General features: G+C 40.0%; 2 protein-coding genes across 7 annotated transcripts; both read left to right on the plus strand.

Annotated features, from left to right (window-relative positions):
• Positions 1 to 1,305: 1,305 nt before the first annotated feature.
• On the plus strand, positions 1,306 to 10,453 carry plin3 (perilipin 3). 5 transcript variants are annotated; one of them, XM_046391025.1, is made up of 9 exons: positions 1,317 to 1,462; positions 3,060 to 3,113; positions 5,124 to 5,213; positions 5,439 to 5,634; positions 5,954 to 6,036; positions 6,382 to 6,613; positions 8,381 to 8,721; positions 9,152 to 9,370; positions 9,705 to 10,453. In XM_046391025.1, the coding sequence occupies exons 3-9, from the start codon at positions 5,145 to 5,147 to the stop codon at positions 9,843 to 9,845; spliced, it is 1,281 nt and encodes a 426-aa protein (XP_046246981.1). In that variant the 5' UTR covers positions 1,317 to 1,462; positions 3,060 to 3,113; positions 5,124 to 5,144; the 3' UTR covers positions 9,846 to 10,453. The 5 variants fall into 5 exon arrangements, with proteins under 5 accessions (XP_046246980.1, XP_046246985.1, XP_046246981.1 ...); XM_046391024.1 differs by lacking the exon at positions 3,060 to 3,113 and having other exon boundaries at positions 1,306 to 1,462; XM_046391029.1 differs by lacking the exon at positions 3,060 to 3,113 and having other exon boundaries at positions 1,306 to 1,462; positions 9,155 to 9,370.
• A 71-nt stretch (positions 10,454 to 10,524) lies between these two features.
• On the plus strand, positions 10,525 to 18,726 carry zgc:77486 (uncharacterized protein LOC405808 homolog). Of its 2 annotated transcripts, none has more exons than XM_046391030.1 (6): positions 10,525 to 10,674; positions 11,832 to 12,031; positions 12,409 to 12,520; positions 14,252 to 14,379; positions 15,367 to 15,474; positions 16,736 to 18,726. In XM_046391030.1, exons 2-6 carry the CDS (start codon positions 11,872 to 11,874, stop codon positions 16,882 to 16,884), a joined length of 657 nt encoding a protein of 218 aa, XP_046246986.1. In that variant the 5' UTR covers positions 10,525 to 10,674; positions 11,832 to 11,871; the 3' UTR covers positions 16,885 to 18,726. The 2 variants fall into 2 exon arrangements, with proteins under 2 accessions (XP_046246986.1, XP_046246987.1); XM_046391031.1 differs by lacking the exon at positions 10,525 to 10,674 and adding an exon at positions 10,732 to 11,101.
• Positions 18,727 to 19,575: the final 849 nt, after the last annotated feature.

Raw genomic sequence — 19,575 nt, forward strand, 5'->3', positions numbered from 1 at the left:
AAAGATCTCACAGATGCAACAGTGAATGAGTCCAGCTCAGTGTGGGTGAGGCACACAGAGAAAAAAAGTCTGACTTGTCTTAATGGGTAAAGACTGCCCTCTCAGGGTTTACTACGTCAATTGCAGTTAACTTGTTTGCCTGACTTTCTCCACAGCTCAGCCATCTTGCTGCATACACAGTGTGGAGAGCCTCCCACGTCAGCATTCAGCATCATATGTGATTCACCAGGAATAAGTCGCCTATTTAACCGCTGTTTTTCTATGCACACTTAATAAATGGCTTAAAACACACTAGACTGCAATGGATAATAATTACTTATAGCAATTATTTAAAAATCAATAAGACAGTGTTATATATATGATAATATACATGAAAAAGAAACCTTACAGTGGGTTATAAAACATTTATAAACACATCATTCACTGACAGGATTAAAGCTGTTTATAAGTAAGTACAAGTAAACTCTTTAGTGAAGGTTCACTTACTAAATATCTTGTGGAGCTTCCTTGTAGCATCTCACCACATCTTCTGGTCATCATCAGCAGCTGGAGGGAGGGTGAAGAAGAATAATTCATGGTGGTATGTACAAATACTTAATAAACAAAATCAATAAATATAACTGAAGTATACCTGTACAATACTGTTATTCATTCAGTATTGTTCAGGTGTTAAAGTCAAGGACAAACACATTAATAAACATCAAACTTCATTCATACAACCACCTGTTATTATGTGACTACATCACAAATCCACAAGAGGTCGAATGCTGAAAATTTCCAAAAGTGGATCTTTGATGAAAAGTGAAAGTAGTTCTGTGAGCCTTTTGTGTGCGGACTTTAATACCACATGGCCACACGAATGTGACATACAGTTACCTGGTAACAGTGGAGGAAGAAGTATTCAGACAATTTAGTGATCATTTAGTAACAAGAACAGATGCCAGTTTACTTTGGTGAGTTCAATCTGTGTGCATCTTATTTTAGACAGTGATAACATGTAACTAAAACTAAAAAAGAGCAACTAAATGAGAGTATTTTAAAACTGTAGCCAAATACAGTACTTGAGTAAGGTTTTCACTACTGCTCTGAACACAAATTTAATTGACAAATCTTCACGCAGTCTACCAATTTACCCCATTCGTTTGTTACCAGACTCAGACGATATCAAATAAAGTTACTGAAAACAGAGACTATAAAAAACAGGATTAAATGTCAGTGTTGTAGCTGCATGTTAAGTACCAGATGTGACAGATGTGGCCTGCACTGGCAGTCACTTCCGTGCTGTGATTTAATTGGTTAAAAGTTTCTAAGACGGTGCCACACTCCGCCTTTCTGTCCGCACTGCATGTGACAGCTGCTCAGTCCGATAGAAAGAGGACCTTGTTGTGGGCTGAACCGGTTCATTGACTGACGTTATACCGCAGGTCACAGCAGGACAGAAGCTTAACAGGCTGCCAGCGAGGTTTGACCTCTCTATTCTTTCTTTAAAAATCAATCCTCAACTTCTCTAAGGCGTGATGCTAAGCTAGCTAATGTTACTCGTACGATAACTAGCTAACTTAACCCTGATGTTGAGAAGTTAGCCTGGTTCGATTATATCCCTTTGAAGCCTGAGGAAACAACTGCACTCAGCTTTACTTGTTAACATCGAGGAGTGGAGACAAATTAAGAAATAATCTACTAAAAGATGGTTGTTGTTGTTGTTGTCGTTTGCTGAAGTTAGTTAGTCTTAGCTCCCCATCTGGGGTAAAGTTCATCAACTGGATGTGACAGCTGCTATTTCCTATTGAGAGGACACAGTGGTGTGTTTAAAAAGCAGTAGTGAAAAGGGGGTCTCTGTAGGCTGAGCACTGGTGGAAATCATCTTCTCAGCTGGACTGACACAGTTTGTCAAGTAAGAAGACTGCTTATTATTCCTGTGAATGCCAACACAGTGCGTTATGTCCGAGAGGTCTTTGCTGTGTCTCATATTGTGAGACAGTGACCCGTTTAAATGAAGCAGCCACTACTTCTAACCTTTTGGTGTGTGGACGTGAGCTCTGAGCACTTGTGACTTTTTTTTTTCCTCTCAGATTGTTTTCTAATATTTCACAAGAAAAAAATATAGGGACATAATTTTGTGTGACAGATCTGATTTTTCCTTTTCATCCTTTCAGTCTTTTCATGACCTTCCATATTAATGTTAGGACCCCTTGGAGGGTCCTGACCCCCGGGTTGGGCTCTGGCTAAATGCTTGTCAACCCTCTCAAATGAATGTCACTGATCTGGGTCTACACCATTTTAGATAAAGCTGAAATACAAGACTCTTTCACCCACTGTCTCGTGGTGATCCCTCTTTTGTCGCCTGTGGCAAGTGTCTCAGTAGTTATCAATATCAAAGTTCAAATAGCATGTCAGCTCCAAAGGGAGTGTTCCCTTTTCTGAAAGGAGATGATGTAGCTCAACATTATAAAGATGTGACAAATAGTCTCAGAATGGATAAGAAGACAACAGATAGCCTTTTTTATGAGTACTTTGCTGTAATCACTTGTCACTGAGACAATTATTTCAGAAAATCTGAAACAGCAGCGTTTGTGTTGCATAACAGCTTTTTTCATAAAATGTACTGTGTCTTTGACAATTATCTCGCGTTCATCTTACCCTTGATAGCATGGAAGATAGTGTCACCCTTTGCCTTGTAATGAAGCCAGGGACGATTTCAACCGTCTCTCAAAAAAAGAAAAACCCATGTTGCTCAACCAAGCTGTTGCAACAAAATGCAATTTTAAGCGTCCATAGAGATTGTCTGGGGTCATAGAAATGTCAGTTTTTTGAGTTTTTTATTCACTCTAACGTCTAAAAGAATTAGCAAAATGAAAAGTGTTCTCTGTAGAGGTCATACATGGTTGGAATTGCTTGTCTTCGGTATAGCCTGCTGTATACGAGGCTCGCCTCTTCGTTCGCAATTCCTTCTGGCAGTTGGATGTGTAGCCTAATCTACCTGAGCGTTTACTGCGTGCTGGCAGCAGGTTACGTCTGGTCAGCTGCACTCCTCACACTAACGCTGTATGTTTCCCCAGCAGTGCAATCACAGAGGCCGTGTCCTTCTTTGACAGATCTGCCTTATACACCAGGTCAGCCATGGCAGACGGTCATTAACAGGTGGACTCCCTATATGTATCCCTTTGCCATCTGGTAGAACACAAACAGATGTTGTCCACATGTTGGGTTCTCTCCAAACAGCTGTAATGCCACTTTACTGGCCTCGCTTGGGTCTCTTCATTGTGTTATTGATTGTTTTCATTAACAATGAATCTGCCTGTTATTTCCTTCATTAGTTGTTTGCTCTCTAACATATCAGTCAGTTTGCTGTCATATAAGACAAAGATGAGCAGGAAATACTCATAATTGAGAATCTGTAACCAGAAAATGAGAGCAATTTTCTAAAAAAAAAAAAAAAAAAAAAAAGACTAAACAATTTAACAGTTTACGAAAATAGTTGCAGATAAATATTTGATTGAGTAATAATTTAATACTTGCATGAGATATTATAAATTTGTCTGCCAACAGAAATTTGGCCTCATTGTGTATACCGTGGCAGATATACCTTTAATATGTCGGGTTGTATTAGACCACTGAAGGCAACGCTGCAAATCAATGAGCAGGACAGCTTTACGGCATCATTGGGATGTTTCCCTCAATGTGATGAGTGAGAATGAGACATTCCCATCTGGTTAATTTATCTATAAACAGATTCTCAATCAATGGCAATATATTTTGATATGCATTACACGCAACACACCAGTACCGTCCTGTGCATTACATTAGGACTTACACTACTGTAATGGAAAGAGTCATTTAAGTCACTTTAAAAGCAAATGTGACACATTTTTACTGATTCTGACCTCTCAAATGTGAATATTTAATAGTCATCTATAATTAGATGTATATAAATTTAATTAAAGTTAAACTATTCCAGGGTTTTCACATTTTCCCAACATTTTATAGTTTGCATGTTTAATTGATTAATTGAGGAATAAAATTGGCAGATTGATCAATAATAAAAATAATAAAAACTGTCTTACATAACATACAGTGCACCATGATACAGAATTTTATCCATATCGTCTACTCCTCTAAGAGATGTTCACTCTGTCATCCATCTTGTGCGAAATCGATTTTGATTTTAAAATCACATATACATTCTCCTCTTTACTTCTAAAAGGATGGAAACTGAATATATAATGGGGTGACTGATTGAATTAGAATTATGAATTATGGATTTCACCTTTTCCTGCCAGCCATTTAAGTATTAGATTTAGTTTTTATCATAGGCAATACTTCATTGTATAAATGCAGTAGGGTAGTTTTCACTTGATGCATTTATTTCATTTGATTATTCTATTGGCCTAGTTTTTATTTCAAGCAATATTTTTAGATTAGTAGAGGTGCAGTATTACATTTAAGATTTTTCACTTGATATAAATGATGTTGAGGTCCATTTTGTCTGCATATCTTCATCATGGGAGCTTGTGAACAATCAATTTCCAGTATTGGTGCCCTGGTGGCCCATAGTTCTTATCATTATTCATAGCTTTTCTCTTGACTTTCATCTGTGATTTCAAATTGAAATGACTTCTGGGTCCCCTGAATACTTCCTCATAATTTATCGGGTCTGTTTTCCTTTAATGCCATGGCAATCATCACATTGAAGCAAGCATCAGCTTAAGAAACCAGTATTGTAACAGGATGTTGTACACATCCTGCTGTGTGGAATTAATAAGACAGAAAGAAATTCCAAATGTATCATTCAGTTTTTAACATTCATCTTTACCGTAGCGTGGAGACTTGAACTGTTTGCTTGGCTGCACCATTTTGTTTTTAAAGTGTAGTTTCATCCTCGTTGCATCATGGTGTTGACAAATTAATTTAACATGGTTGGCTTGCCTCTCTGGTTGTATTATTAAACCGTATGACAGGACAGTAGAACCATTACTAAATTCAGAAGACACACTACTTCTGTGCATGATGAAGTGTATCAGCCGCTTACATGAAGAATATCAGAGAGGAAGATTATTTCATCATGCATACTGAGCAATGTGAGGTGAATCTATCTGTTTCTGACATTTTGTATTCCATGTCAGAGATTGAATCCAGCAATCACAATGGCAGACAGCGGGAAAACTAATGAGACAGGAGCTTCAGCAGCAGAACCAGCTAATGGAGACCAGCAGGTGAGGAGCACTGTGACCCAAAATGACACCTATTACAAAACTGAGGCATATTAGGAACTCATTTGAAGCCTGGAATATCATCTTTATGGGCTGCTTTGGAGAATCAATCATTATGTCTAACAGACTACCAAAAAGAGCTTGTCCTTGTACAGTCAGGATTGTATTTCACATTTTTTAAATCTCTTTTCAGTGAAAGTAATGTTTAGATTTTTTTTTTTCTCTCAGAATGTTGTTTCCCGAGTGAGTAATTTACCTCTGGTCAGTTCAGCTTGCGAGGTGGTTTCCAGCGCCTACAGTAGCACCAAAGACAGCGTGCCCATGCTGAAGGGAGTGATGGATGCAGCAGAAAGTGGGGTCCGAACCCTGGGAGCAGCTGCCACCACGGGGTCCAAGCCTCTCTTGGACATTATAGAACCACAGCGTAGGTTCTCCTCTCTCTGCAAAATGTGATGTAATATATGTGCAATAAAAATTACAACGTTGAAATGCACTATAAAAAAAATATTGCAAGCTTGTTGCATATTACAGGTGTCAACTTGACACCAAGTCCCCTTTTACCAGAATAGCACATGACTTGATACCAGAATGTGACAGGAGTAAAAAAAAATTCTTCTGCACACTTTTATTTTAAATGCCTGGAAACATTAAACAATTACTGGTTTTGTTATTTGGTATTTTCTCCTGCTGTTTTAGTCGGCATTATTGAAAACATTTAATCATATTACTTATACTTGTTTCAGTTGCAACAGTGAATGAGTATGCCATGAAAGGGCTGGATAAGATGGAAGAGAAGCTGCCTATTCTCCACCAACCAGCAGATAAGGTCAGACGGAAGATCATTCTACTCTACTGTACTTTTTCACATATTTACAGTGCATTTGGATAAGCTGATTATTGATTATCATAACGTGTGCTAACTTACTCATGCAACGATATTTACACTTTCCCCTTGGTGGAGCTGGATAAAACACTCAGGAGCAACCCTCTACCCTTCTACCTCATCCTTATTCTGCGCCCTGTATTATCACTTACTCTGTTAACAGCTCCTAGAAGGTCAGATAGTCTCAAATGTTATATCTGTGGATTGGATAAGAGCTATGTAAAAACACATACCAGAACCACCATTACTCGCCAAGCACGGCACATAATTTGTCTCTTTCTTCCTCAGGTGGTGTCGGACACAGTGGGTATGGTGTACCAGTCAGTAGCAGGGGCCAAAGACGCCGTGGTGGGGGCTGTGATGGGCGGTGTCGAGTTGACCCGGGCTGCAGTCAGTGGAGGCATCATCACCGCCATGGGCACCAGGATGGGCCAGATGGTCAGCAGTGGGATGGGCCTGGCCCTGAGCCGCTCTGAAGACTGGGTTGACCAGAACCTACCACTCACTGAGAGGGAGCTGGGTCAGTAGCTATTCTAAATGTGGAAAGCATTATCAGTCCATGAAGACCAGGGGAGGTGATAAACCCATATGTCTGCTGCTGAGGTATAGACAGGTGTGTTTTGACAGTTGGATCAAATGAAGCTGAAACAAGGCTGAAAATGGAATTAATTAATTATGGACAATGAGTGGCCAGTTTGTCAGGTTTTTATCACAAATGATTCTTAACAGTTAGAGTAGGTCTTCTATTCTAAAGCTTACGGGATAACAAAGAAATTTAGTATTGTGATCATGTGAAGTTAAATCGTGTTCACGTTTTATTGCAGTTATGTTTTTCTCCCCTCATTGTAATTCTTCATCATTATCATCATTTATGAGGATATAAGCAAAACTTCAGACAGATCACCTTTAACTTAGAATTGCTTGCTTTCTATTGTTAGTCCTCGAAGTTATCTACCAATCAAAGTGCAAATGATTCCAGTCCTGTGTTCTACATTTTGATGGTGGGGCTTATGTTTACATTTAGATCATAGATTGCACCCTTTGAATATATATATTTCATAGAAACAAAAGTAGTTGTTTTCTCTTAATTCCTTCAATTGCCATTCACGTTCTGCTACATCACCATAATAAGATTTTTGGCCCTGTTTTATTCTTTTTACATTACTTTAATTACTGTTTTCAGTTTCAGTTTGCACTAGCAGTCAAATGATTCAAAACAACAACAAAACAATTAGTACTTAGATCCACATTGGCAGTGATCTCCTATCTACTTTTAGGTTATTATTAATGGTTCTGCTGATTTGCTTTAAAGAGGAAATTTTTCAAGTTTTAGCAGATTAACCTTATATCCCTTATATCACTGCAAGCTTAATTTCATGCGTTATAAATTCTAGCTTCCATTGACTGAGACTTAATTTATTCTATAATTAATATGCGTGAATGATTTGGCATTTATTAGTATAGTCAGTAGCCAGTACTGTGTCCTTGCTTCAATGATCTACAGATCAAAAACTAAATTTGTCGAGACTATCCAAATAAATTATCGTTATAAAGGCAAGATACGTGGCAAGATGGGGTTATCATAATAAAAGTGTTGAATTCTACCAGAGTGACTTGATCTGAGCACATGAATGGTTGATGCTATTCATAGAGAGTGAGGCATGACATTACAATGAACTTCCCTTCTGTGAAGTTGGCCTAAAAAGCAGCTACAGTTTCCAACACTCACAGCTTTGACACCTGCTACCGTGATGTCATGTTATCGTGACAACCTGCCGTACTCCAGCATAGCACTAATACTCAAGAGGCCATCCTCTTCTTTTATTACAATATTTAAAAGATGCTGCTGCATTCTGCAGCAGCAGAAAGTGCCCAAAATGACAGCAGGTGGGAAATTTTAGGTTTGTTCAGTGGCACACATGAAATTGCCTTTTAATGAAAGGCATAGGGATACAGTGTTGCTCTGCATAGCCCTCAGCTTCCACAGATTGATGGCTGGTGGAAGTGAAGTGGCTCCCGAGTCTTGTTGTCTGTCCTGAGCAGATGTACTTTAAGCATGTCAGAGTCAAGTAGTCCAACTTGCAGCAGGTGCCCCCTTTGGCACAGTGAGAGGGAGCCACTGGTGCCTCTATCTGTCACTCATAGCAAACATACTCACTGGCCCGTGCCACAAAGAATACACATATACTGTACTTCTTCAGTTAGTGCTCACACCAAAAGGTAGTAGGTAGCCCTCACGTAAAACTTAATTTTGAAAATATATGAGATTAACAATGTTGCCTTTCAGCTGCTGTGGCTGAATCTGCCACCTGTGAGGTGACTACCCAACCAGCCAGCCCAAGCTACTTCGTCCGCTTGGGGAAACTCTCTGACAAAGTTCGGGAGCGAGCTTTGCAGCAGTCCCTCATTCGTGCACGCCATGCCAGGGATACCACCTATGCTGCAGTGGCTCAGATTACCAGCACTCTGAACCTGCTAGAAAGCGCCCGCACCAGTCTGGGTACGGCCAGCAACCAGATTGGAGGAGCCTCTGAGCAGCTGCTGCAGCGCTGGACAGAGTGGAAGCAGAAGCAGGATGGAGATGGACAGACTGAGTCAGAGCCAGATGGGACAAAAGATGAGGCCAAGGTCAGGACTGAAGCATTTGGGAACTGACTTAATGGGTTTCTAACCAGATTATTTTTACATTTCACAGCATTCACAGTGTAGATACTGTACATATGCAGCATTAATCCTCTGAAGTGACTAGTAATACTGTTTGAACAAATGAAATCTTATATCATGATAGACGTAACAGGACAAAAGTTGGGAAACTCAGCAATAAATCAAACTCGCATGTAAGAGGCTGACGTTGTCATGCCCTCACAGACTCATGTGGGACAAGGCTGAAGATACACTGTATCATCACAACTGAGATGGAATGGAGAAACTACCTAGGCCTAAGGATGGGAAGGGATTTGGGAAGAAATGATATGTTACAGTCATCGTCATCATCTGTCATTATAATCTGTCATAATATTGTAATGTTCATAATTCTATAGTATCTATTCTTATACAGCAGTTGGAATGGCGGACCCTCTCTATGGTGCGTGGTCTGAGCGACCAGCTGCGATCTGCATGCTCCAATGTGGTGTCAAGTGCTCAGGGCCTACCGAGTGCAGTCCAGGACCAGCTAACCAGTGCAAGACAATCAGCTGAAGAGCTGTACTCCTCTCTGGGCAACACCAGCTCCATCACACCCCTCCTTCTGGAGCAGAGCCGTCACCACCTGACCCAAGTACTGATTGAAAATATAGTCTACTGCTTGAATTTTTATTTTACTGTCACTCTATACAGTTGGTCCTTCAGTTACATTTGTATTGGTGCTTAAATAATACCCTGCAAAGTATTAAGGAATAGGAATTTAGCAGGACACCCCTGCATACTTGTGTCTGCTCATCCACATGCATTTATGAAACCAGGTCAAGCTTATATTGTATTTAAAAATGTGCAAATATAAACTGTATTTCTTACACAGAATAAAGCTTTTTGGGGTTAAGTAGTTGTTTTGATTATGGTTTATTAAATTTGTTAAAAGTTATACTTGAAAGTGTTTGTTTGTTTGTTCGTAGGTTCAACAGTCTCTGGATGGTGTCGTGGAGTATCTACTGAACAACACACCACTGAACTGGCTGGTGGGACCTTTTGCCCCTCAGATTACTGAGAAGGCAGAGGGAGATGTGACGATGGAGCAGACTGAACCACACAACTAGACCTGAAGACTTTGTTGTTAATGCTCTACTAGTGTAGTTGGACCATTTTTTAAAAATGTATCCCCTTGTTTTAATGAAAGAGAAGTTAAATTCATGTGATCATATTTTCTTTATAATACACTAAATTTGAACGTATTAGTCAGTGGCACTACATTTGCGATGTAGATTCTAATATGATTTAATTATCAATTTAAGTGCTGACCTGTGGCCTTAGAGAATTGATGCATTTCTGCACTTTACTATTTATCCTGGAAAAGAGAAGAATAGTTTACATTTGTCGAAATTCTGCATATATATCTGTACTGCTCTTTTGATTACATGTTAGTGCCTAAATAAATTCAAAGCATTCCTAGAACTAAGGAAAAAATGGTGCCTGTTAACATAGGTCAGACATAAGTATGCATCTTTAATAAGATTCGGAGTCCATAATGCATCGATTTGTTTTTAGATTACCGGTAGCCCTTTTTATTTCAGCATTTTGTGTATGAACGTTGATGGGTTTGTGGCAGCGGCTGGTGAACTGTCAATGAGCTGGCATATAAATAAAACTATGACACAGTACAGTGTCTGTGTCACCCTTTAATACATTCATAAAGTGTTGTTCCTGAGTGTTTTTGTTGTTGTGCTGTTGTTTTTGGTGGGGTGGCGGACTTTGCCGTGCTGGCCCGTTTGACTGAAGGCTGAATCGATGCTGGGGATGACGTCATGGTCGTTGTTTCGAATGTCGGGAGCTAGCGCTGGGTAGGAGGCCGTGCGCTCTGCTGGGGACACAACTTGTACAAATCTGAAGCCCAAGGTCGTCGACAGCCCCCGGTATCTTGAATTTCAGGTACTGTCTTCATCTTAGACCGCTATAAGTGACTTCCGCTGTGTGTAACCGATTTTAAACCAGCTAGGACACTGTGGGGAAGCGCTCTGTTTTTTGGGGCTGGCTCATTATGCTAGCGATCCCGCTAACGTTAGCCGGCTAACACTAGCGTTTATTCGATTTTAAACAGTGGATTTGTTTACGGTTTGTCGCTAAGAGCGCAGTATTTTTTATTTTCTCGATTTTTATTATGATAGAAGGCCACCGAGCGAGTTCTGTCCTTTCTTTTGGATTGGTATTCAGTGTCAGACAGACAAAACATCTAGTGAGGCTGCTAATGTTACAGTGTTTGCTTTGAGCTATGCAAGCATAGGACGCCAATTGTTTTCTGCTGCGGTCAAACTCAAACTGGGGACAATCAGCTGGAAGTTGTTAAGCTTGTTAAATTGTAAGCAACGTAGCGTTTGCCAGGTCATCGGTTAATTTAATGGTTTCGATTAAGTTTTCGGCATGGTTTTCTTGAGACATGTCTTTAGCTTTTGTTCCTTTTTTTGTGAACTTTGTCCTGACCAAAACATTGCTGTGCGGCGGAAGAAAGCATAAACTATCCGAGCTAGCTTACTTTTATAGAAGAACTGTGCACGACTCTTTGTACCTTTTATTTTCATTGCTGTAAAAGGCTCTTCACCTATTTTTTTGGGCAGTTCCACAGTTTACTACTTTGAACACTCCTGTAGGCATTACCCCTAATGCTGCAGGAAGAGCATTACATTATTATGTGGTCATTTTTATTTTGTGTTTATTTGATTTCGTATTTTGCCATCGGTGTCAGAGATTGGTTTTGTCTTTTACATTCATTTAGAAACATAATTTACACTAAATTCATAGTTAAGTGTGTTAAAGTCTGGTTTTGGTTTAGTGCTGACATACCTGGGCTTTGTCGCACTGTTGGTGATGATGAATTTTGGTTGATGAAGGTATGAACCTCTTGACCTTCATTACAGCTATTATTAGGTGAACATAACCCCTTAACTCATAAAGTAACTCACATTTTCTCCAGTTCTACTCTCATGCTCCAATGCCAGTCTCCAAGCTCTTTTAGCTAAAAAAGTGAATAAACATGTAATCAAGTAGGGACTGCTAATCATTTTGACTAACTTCTGCAACCCCATTTTCAGGAATATCCTCTCCCATCCCCCTTACCCCCTCTGTCAGAGCATGGCTCAGGAGACCAATCAGACGCAGGTGCCAATGCTTTGCACTATGGGATGTGGTTTCTATGGTAACCCCCGCACCAACGGCATGTGCTCGGTCTGCTACAAGGAACACCTGCAGAGACAACAGGGAGGGGGGCGATCCAGCCCCCCGGGAGAGAAAGGTAGGAAGATGGGAGAGACATGACCTATAAAAAGCAGGAGGGCAGTGCTGGATATGGGTCTTTAAAATGGGAAAGACAGGAACTTGGAACTGGGGCTCACTCAAAAACTGTGCAGGCATGGGGGGCACTTGAATTTGCTAAAAGGGGTTGGAGATCAGAGGTAGCAGTAGCTGCCTACACTGTGGCATCAGAAAGCAAGAGAGTGACATCTCCATCTGTTTTTTTTTTGCATAAACTCAAACACATCTGATCATGGTAGACAGTGGCAAGCAGTGAATGGTTTATAATAACATACTTACAAACAAATGGAAAGTCGTCCATTCAAAACAACAGGTTCTGTGTTTTTCGTGCTGTCAAACGGTTTTGTCCCCACACAGCTGCTACATCACCGGCAGGATCACCAGGGTCAGCTGGTGTGACTGTGGAGAGTACAAACTCAGAACCCAGCACAGAGGTAGCAGGGACTCCACCTGAGGAACAAACGACCAGGTATGGTGGATGGGGAATCTGCTCAGCCTTGTTTTGTACACCATTTGTTTTGTTTGTTTGTTTAAGAAGATGATCAAACAGGTTAAACTGTGTCCTCATCGTGTGTTCATGGTGTTTGATTATATTGTTAACTTGTCTGTTTAATTAACTAAATAATGAGTAGATTAATTCATCACTAGCTTCAGCACATTTTGCTGTAATGCAGTGTACTCATTAGTCCCTTTAATTAAGTACAGCAGCTTCCTTCAACATGAAACAGAGACAGCAAGTTACTATATGTAAACTCACATCCATCCTTCATGTACAACCTTGTGGGATCATTTTACTATCCTTTGGTCACTTAGATAATTTTAATTTCACATGATAATTTTTCTAGTAAAAGCTCTTAAATCTTAAACCAGTTTGAAGGAGCTCTCATTCAGCAGTGTGTTAAATGTGTCTGTAGCCCCACTTTACACAGAAGATGTGGGAGTGCTGTAATTTAATTTCTTGGTGCCCGAGTATCATGACTTTGCATATTCATTTAGCTTGCACACATCTTCCATGAAACCAATTGAGACTACATGAGGTAGACAGTTTTGTTTGTTTAAAAAATATACTGGATGTTCCTTATCTGTAAAATTACACACACACACACACACACACACACACACCACCACCCTTCTCCGTAAGCAAGTAAAGCTATACCTTAATTACTTACTTACCTAGTAACGCAATAAAGCCGAAGATTAATGTTCTTTAGTCTTGCTTGAGGGCTTTTTCCTAAAACGGCTGCATAATGTTGAATAATGCTTGAAAGCTTAGCCCCTTTTATGTAATTAAGCGTTTTGTAAGGGCTTATGTATGGTTTGCTATTGTTATGCCAATAAATGAGATTTGATTTGATGACAAAGTGCTGGTGAAGGCTGTTCTTAACTCTTAAAAAAGATTTTGTGTTGTATGTGCTGTTTCATAGATGTGACAATCATTCGAAAGGATGTTTGGAAAGAAACCCAATAGACCAGGAACTTAAAGAAAGAAAATCAAAAGACTGGGGGAATTTAATATTTGAGCAGTAATTGTTCCATAGTATAATAGATAATTACATTTCTGAGTTTCTTGGAAAACACAGATTATCCACATCATAATGAGCCCAGCTATTATAAAAGTTGGTTAGTAATGGACTTATTCTTCCCAGAATGTCTACAGAGAAGTCAACTCATTTGTTCCCAGTGTGATGAAATTTTAGAATTATCCAAAGGGATTTGCTCTCCATCTGTCTGGATAGTGTAAGCATGGATAATTGTCTGTTGTCTTGTTTTCTGTAGGCTCCGCCTGGTTGTAGTTGCTTGTTTCTTCTCAAGTTAACTGTGATAGCTCATCAAATGCATTTCTCAAGGTAGTTTACAGATGCAAGAAATTAATAGCCAGTCAGCAGACAAAACACTGGTATGATGTGTGCAGGTGATTAAAAACAGAAGAGATTCTTGTTTTATGGATTTTCTATGGTCAGAAAAGCTACTTTAATGTTGGATTGTGTTCATTTTTTCTCATAGATATTTTGTAAGTAATTCTGCACAGCAAGAAGGGCATCTTAGTCCCCTGACACTTGTAGTCAAAAAATGCACACATCTCTCTGCCATACATTCACTGTAAAATTATTTGTTGTTGTCTTGAATGTCAATGTTTGAACTAGAAAATGGTCCCTTTATCTTTATAAAATGTATTTATTTATTGTTGTTGTGATGTCAGTCCCAGCTCACCCAGTCCAGTAACTCAACAGATGACAGCTATGAGCATCTCCCAGGATTCAGGAGCTGTAGACTCTGATCGAGCAGAGGCTGAGGAGGGAGAAGAGGAAGGTGCTTCCAACAGCACAGGTAAGCAGCACAGAAAACAGCAGTTCTTTCCCAAATGAATTCCTGCCCACTACCCACATAAAGTGAGTCACACTCACAGTGGTGTGGGGAGCTTCTTATTAAGAAGCTGGGTATGAATAAACAGGTAAATCATGGGGTGTACTTGGCTGCCTCTGCCACAAGCATCACTTGAAACAATACACCATTTACCACATGTAACTTAAGGTAGAGTATGTTTTTTTTCCCCCGTTTTTGATTTTTATCTTTCCTCCATGGTCGTTAAAATTCATCCATCCATCCATTTTCTATACCGCTCATCCGTCAGGGTCGCGGGGGAGCTGGAGCCTATCTCAGCTGACTACGGGCGAGAGGCGGGGTACAACCTGGACTGGTCGCCAGTCAATCGCAGGGCTAACACAGAAAGACAGACAACCCTCCCTCTCACACTCGCAATGTAGAGTAGCCTAATGTGTATGTTTTTGGTATTGTGGGAGGAAGCCGGAGTACCCGGAGAAAACCCACGCAGGCACAGGGAGAACATGCAAACTCCACATAGAAGGACCTGGAACCCTCTTGCTATGAGGCGACGGTGCTAACCATTGCACCACCGTGCCACCCGGTCGTTAAAATGCTTTTTAAAATATGACTAAAATGATGTTTGATAATGAATTTAAGAGTAAACAGTTTCCATTTTTCGGTATCTGATGTTTGAGCCAGGGCTGGTATAAATGTGCTACTGGAGTTTTCTCTCCCTCTATTAGATACTGACTGGCTTAGGATGGCCATTAATATCACAAATCCACCCTGTGGATGTGTAAATGAGGAGTCAATAGGGTGATGGGTTAGTGGCTGGATTTGGGTCTGAAAGAGAGAGAAAGAATACTTACAAAGCTATTTTATACAATCGCTGTCATACTTATGCAATTTTTCTTCTATGCAAGCATATCTTTGAGGAAGTAATAGAAGATAGATGAATTGATTTGATTTGTGCCTCTTTTTTTCCACCAGAGCCAGTCGGGGAAGCAGCACAGACTTTGTCTGATAATGACCAAACTCCTGATAAAAACAAGAAAAAGAACCGCTGCTTTTCTTGCCGGAAGAAAGTGGGCCTTACTGGTAAATAAGATCAAAATTTTACTCATTTACCCGCACATACTAAGTGAAGAGCTCTTTGTAACTACTGACATGGTTCAAACGTTTGAGTCACAAACGTGCTTTGTGGGGACTCTCCACCTATCTAACAATCACAGCGTGGCAGTTTTTAACTCATTTACCATTTTCAGGTCATTGTTACCCTGTTGTCAACTCATAACCATTGTCTTTCAAGTTTTATAGCACTAAGTTCCAAATGTTGATTTGGTATTTCACCATGTGTCACAATAGCGTAAGATGGACCATTTTTAAATTCAGCACTGCCTGAAGCCATTTTGAAAAAACTGAAGCAAGAATCGCTCTGTCTAAAGGAAAATCCTGTCCAAAAGAAGTCTTCCAGGAGATGACTATGTCTGTGAAAACAGTCCTTTGAACTGTCACTTGTGGTTTTATCTGAAATCTCGAAAGGGATGGTATTCTTGGGCAACTGATTTCCCAGGTGTTTTTTTTTCAACAAAAACACTTTTAGGGAGTTTTACATACGCCCTCCGTGTCTTATCTGAGCTTTGACTCAGATCTAGGCTTTGACTCTCTCATTGATTCTTCTTCTTCCCATAAAGCATCTCTAAAATTGAATCTGAAAAGCCTTTATCTCATCACACATATACTCTTGTAAATACCCCAGCTGTTTTCAAACCAACAACCCTCTCAGCTGTCTGCCACTTGAGCGACAAACCTGCCACCAAATTTTGCTAAAATCAATGAGACATAATATCCTCTTTCTAGCATCTTTACATTGTCTTATTTGTAATTTTGAAAACAAAGCAATTTCAAAAGAGAGCAGAGAGCAACATACTGCAGGTTAGTGGTATATTTCACAGTTCAAGGTATTTTACAGAGTAGTGCTGGCCTCCACCTTTTTGCCAAACTACCTCCCCCCAGTTGCCATTTAATTTTCAAAATAATATTTGCATTTAAGGCCTGACAGTGACCAAACTCCTCTGTATGAATGTGAAAATGCAACCTGCTATTGAGAGTACCCTCTGTGTCTAGTTATTCATGCCATATTTTACTCTCTATTTAAGGGTGATACAGTAATACTGTATATGGCTAGTTTAAAACAAGTTAATATACCTAGACCATGATGTTGGGTGTTCTCAGCCCGTAGAGGTCAGTGCAACAACAGGTGTCCTCTATAATTAGTGTGCAAATTCTTAAAACATGTACTGATATTTATAATAAGGCTTTGCTGTTGACTGGCTGTGTTTGCTTCTCTTTACCAAAGGTTTCGACTGTCGCTGCGGCAACCTGTTCTGTGCCATTCACCGTTATTCTGACAAACACGACTGTCCCTATGATTACCGGAGTGCAGCTGCTGCCCGCATACGCAAGGAGAACCCCATCGTGGTGGCTGAGAAAATTCAAAAGTTATGAGGACTGAGCGCAAAGAAAGAGTCTCTGACTTAATGAATTTGAACAATGTCGACTTGGATGAAAACACCTGATATCATGGCTTCATTTGTTCATGGTAGTCTAAGATGGGCGGGGTGGGGTGGTAAGGTCACAGCCACTGTCCAGGCGCTTCCCTTATTAGCATCTCCCTCTCTCTCCACTAGTGACTGCGGCTGAACCTGAGTGTTTCTGTGTGTGTGTTTGTATGAACGTGTGTGTGCATATTTGCTTGAGAGTCGGGGAGAAAGCCGTGGGGGATTGGTGGACATTGGTGTTGCTGTGGTGCGGGAAGGCATTTGATTTTACCCCTTTTTGTTTCTCAACTTGGGGGGTCGTGTGAGCTTATTTTTATACAGTCCCTGTATGGTAGTTGAAATGAGAGGGGAGAGGTAAGCTGTTAAAGAATGTGACACAATAATGACCAAGAGCTCAATTAAGGTCTTGTGAGTTTTTATTTAAAAAAAAACAAAAAAAACCTGACTTGGAGATTTGGTGTATCAGCAAGACCTTTCAAGGGCTTTGGAATCTACATTTTTCTCCCAGACTGAAAATGATGTCAACTTCTTGTCAAATTGGCATATTTTTTTTCTTCCCACTTCTTTTCTCTATGGGTCACCACATGTTCAACTCCCAAGTCTCAGCATTTTCCAGAAACCTTTCTCTTTGATATATTGACTTATCATACTGGTATTGGGTGCATGAACAATTAATGCAGAGGGAAGGTAGGGGAGGGCAAGGGCATGGGCATGGGAAGCTGAGAACCTTGACTTAACTGAGTGATTGAATTCTGTGTTTTTCTTTTATTTCTTTTTTTTTCTGTTTTAATGAGCGTATGACATCAGAAGATCTATATTAATATATTGTAGTTAGCTTGAATTGTGTGATTGCATTCTATTTATTTTTTATCGTTTGGTTGGTCTGTGCTGGAGGATTGGCAGCATGTGTCGGCAAATCATTAAGGTTTGCACTTAACCTTTTCAATTATATTTAAGTGACTACATCTTGATTATATAACCATTCAATAAAAAATACACAAGCTCTGATGATGGGGTAGAGTCCAGTTAAACTGTTACAACTACAACTGTGCAGTAAAATGTCCATTATTTTGGATTTGGAAACAAAGCACAACAGAGTGTGTCAGCTGCAGAGCACAAACTAATGTGCCACACCTACTCGGTTTTGTTCAGCATCTCGGTCATTCGCAGTTTGTATCTGATCTGTATAGCAAGCTTGCTGAAGAAATTGCCTTTTTGTTGGATTGATGAGATGTTTAGTACGGCGCCGTGTTCTCCTTGAATGCCCTTTTCTATTCTGTGGAGAGTGAAGCTCCATGATCCTCTAACCACCAGCAGACCACTGACACATGCTGAATGAAAACTGACCTGGGCAGTTATCTCTACACATTGACACACCTCCTGCTCAGCTAAAGTAAAGATTGTTGCAGTGCTACAGAGTTGCGTGCTGCGCTTTTGCAATGTGCTCAGATTAAGGCGAGTCCTTACCATGAAGAGCGCTTCTCGCCAGCTTCTTCTAGGAAGATCAATCTTAAGTGCATGTGTGCAGTCAAACCTATCATCTACCTACTGTTTTGTAACTGACTGCACAGTTTGAAATTAAGCTGAAATGTTTAAAAGGCCACAAAGCAGTAGCACAATGCATGGCTGGCGAGTTAACAGGACTCTACAGTTTCTTTTCCAAATGTAAATACCATATGGCTCCTGTTCATATAGTATAATCTTAATGTAGACGTTTGACAGATAATAAAGATGGGGGACAAAGGTGGAGAATAGTAGTATGTGTATAAAATTGCTTTCATAATTATCCCAAAAAAAAAAAAAGCCACAAATGGCACTAATTGTTTCTTTTTTTTCCATCTTGTTCCCCTTTGACAAGTTATTTACCATTGATTGTCCAAATTGTGTTCAGTGTCCAACTCTGCCTCTGTTCTGCAAAACTAGTCATATTGTGAACTCGCCTTGTTGAATTATGCAGCATCCCTGTCTATGTCTTTATCCTGTCACTGACATCTGTTCATAGCATAGCAATATTCCTGAAAGTTCAGAAGGCCCCTTGTTTAATGTAAAGGGGCATTTTCGGCATCATCTTTTCATTATCAAAATATTTCTTTGTAAATGTTGCTTGATCTTGATCATAATGTAAATCTCTATGGAAGAGCTGCCGAAAAGTTGCAAGGAATTTCCAGCAGGTGCATTTTCAAAACAGTCGAATGCAGAATGTGATGAAGGTGAAGGACACTTTTCCTTGTGTACACACAATATCAAGTTGGACCTTGCTGACTTCAGCTCTGGCTCTTTTCACTTGGAAATTGGTCTTCATCAGAACTCCTGTATGTGTCCTAGTGTTGCTGATAGACATGTCTTAATGGCTTTGTGATCTGGCATGCCAGCACCGAGACTGTTTACTGTGGATAGGTTGGTCATCTAAAGCCCCATAACTGTGATTTAATGACTATTAGAGGAATATATAAATTCAGAATTACTTCATGGGGACAGTAATAATAGTCATATTCAAGGCAGCTTGTGTTTGGAGCAGCTCTACAGTTTGCTGTTCCTTAATGTGCTTCTCACTCATTCAGAATAAAAAAGTTCAGGCTTGCCTGCTGGGTTGGTGACTGCAAAATATCGTCCCCTAGGAAAAAAAGAAAATCCTTTA

This window comes from Scatophagus argus, chromosome 6 (assembly GCF_020382885.2).
Source record: "Scatophagus argus isolate fScaArg1 chromosome 6, fScaArg1.pri, whole genome shotgun sequence".
Classification (NCBI taxonomy): Eukaryota; Metazoa; Chordata; class Actinopteri; family Scatophagidae; genus Scatophagus; species Scatophagus argus.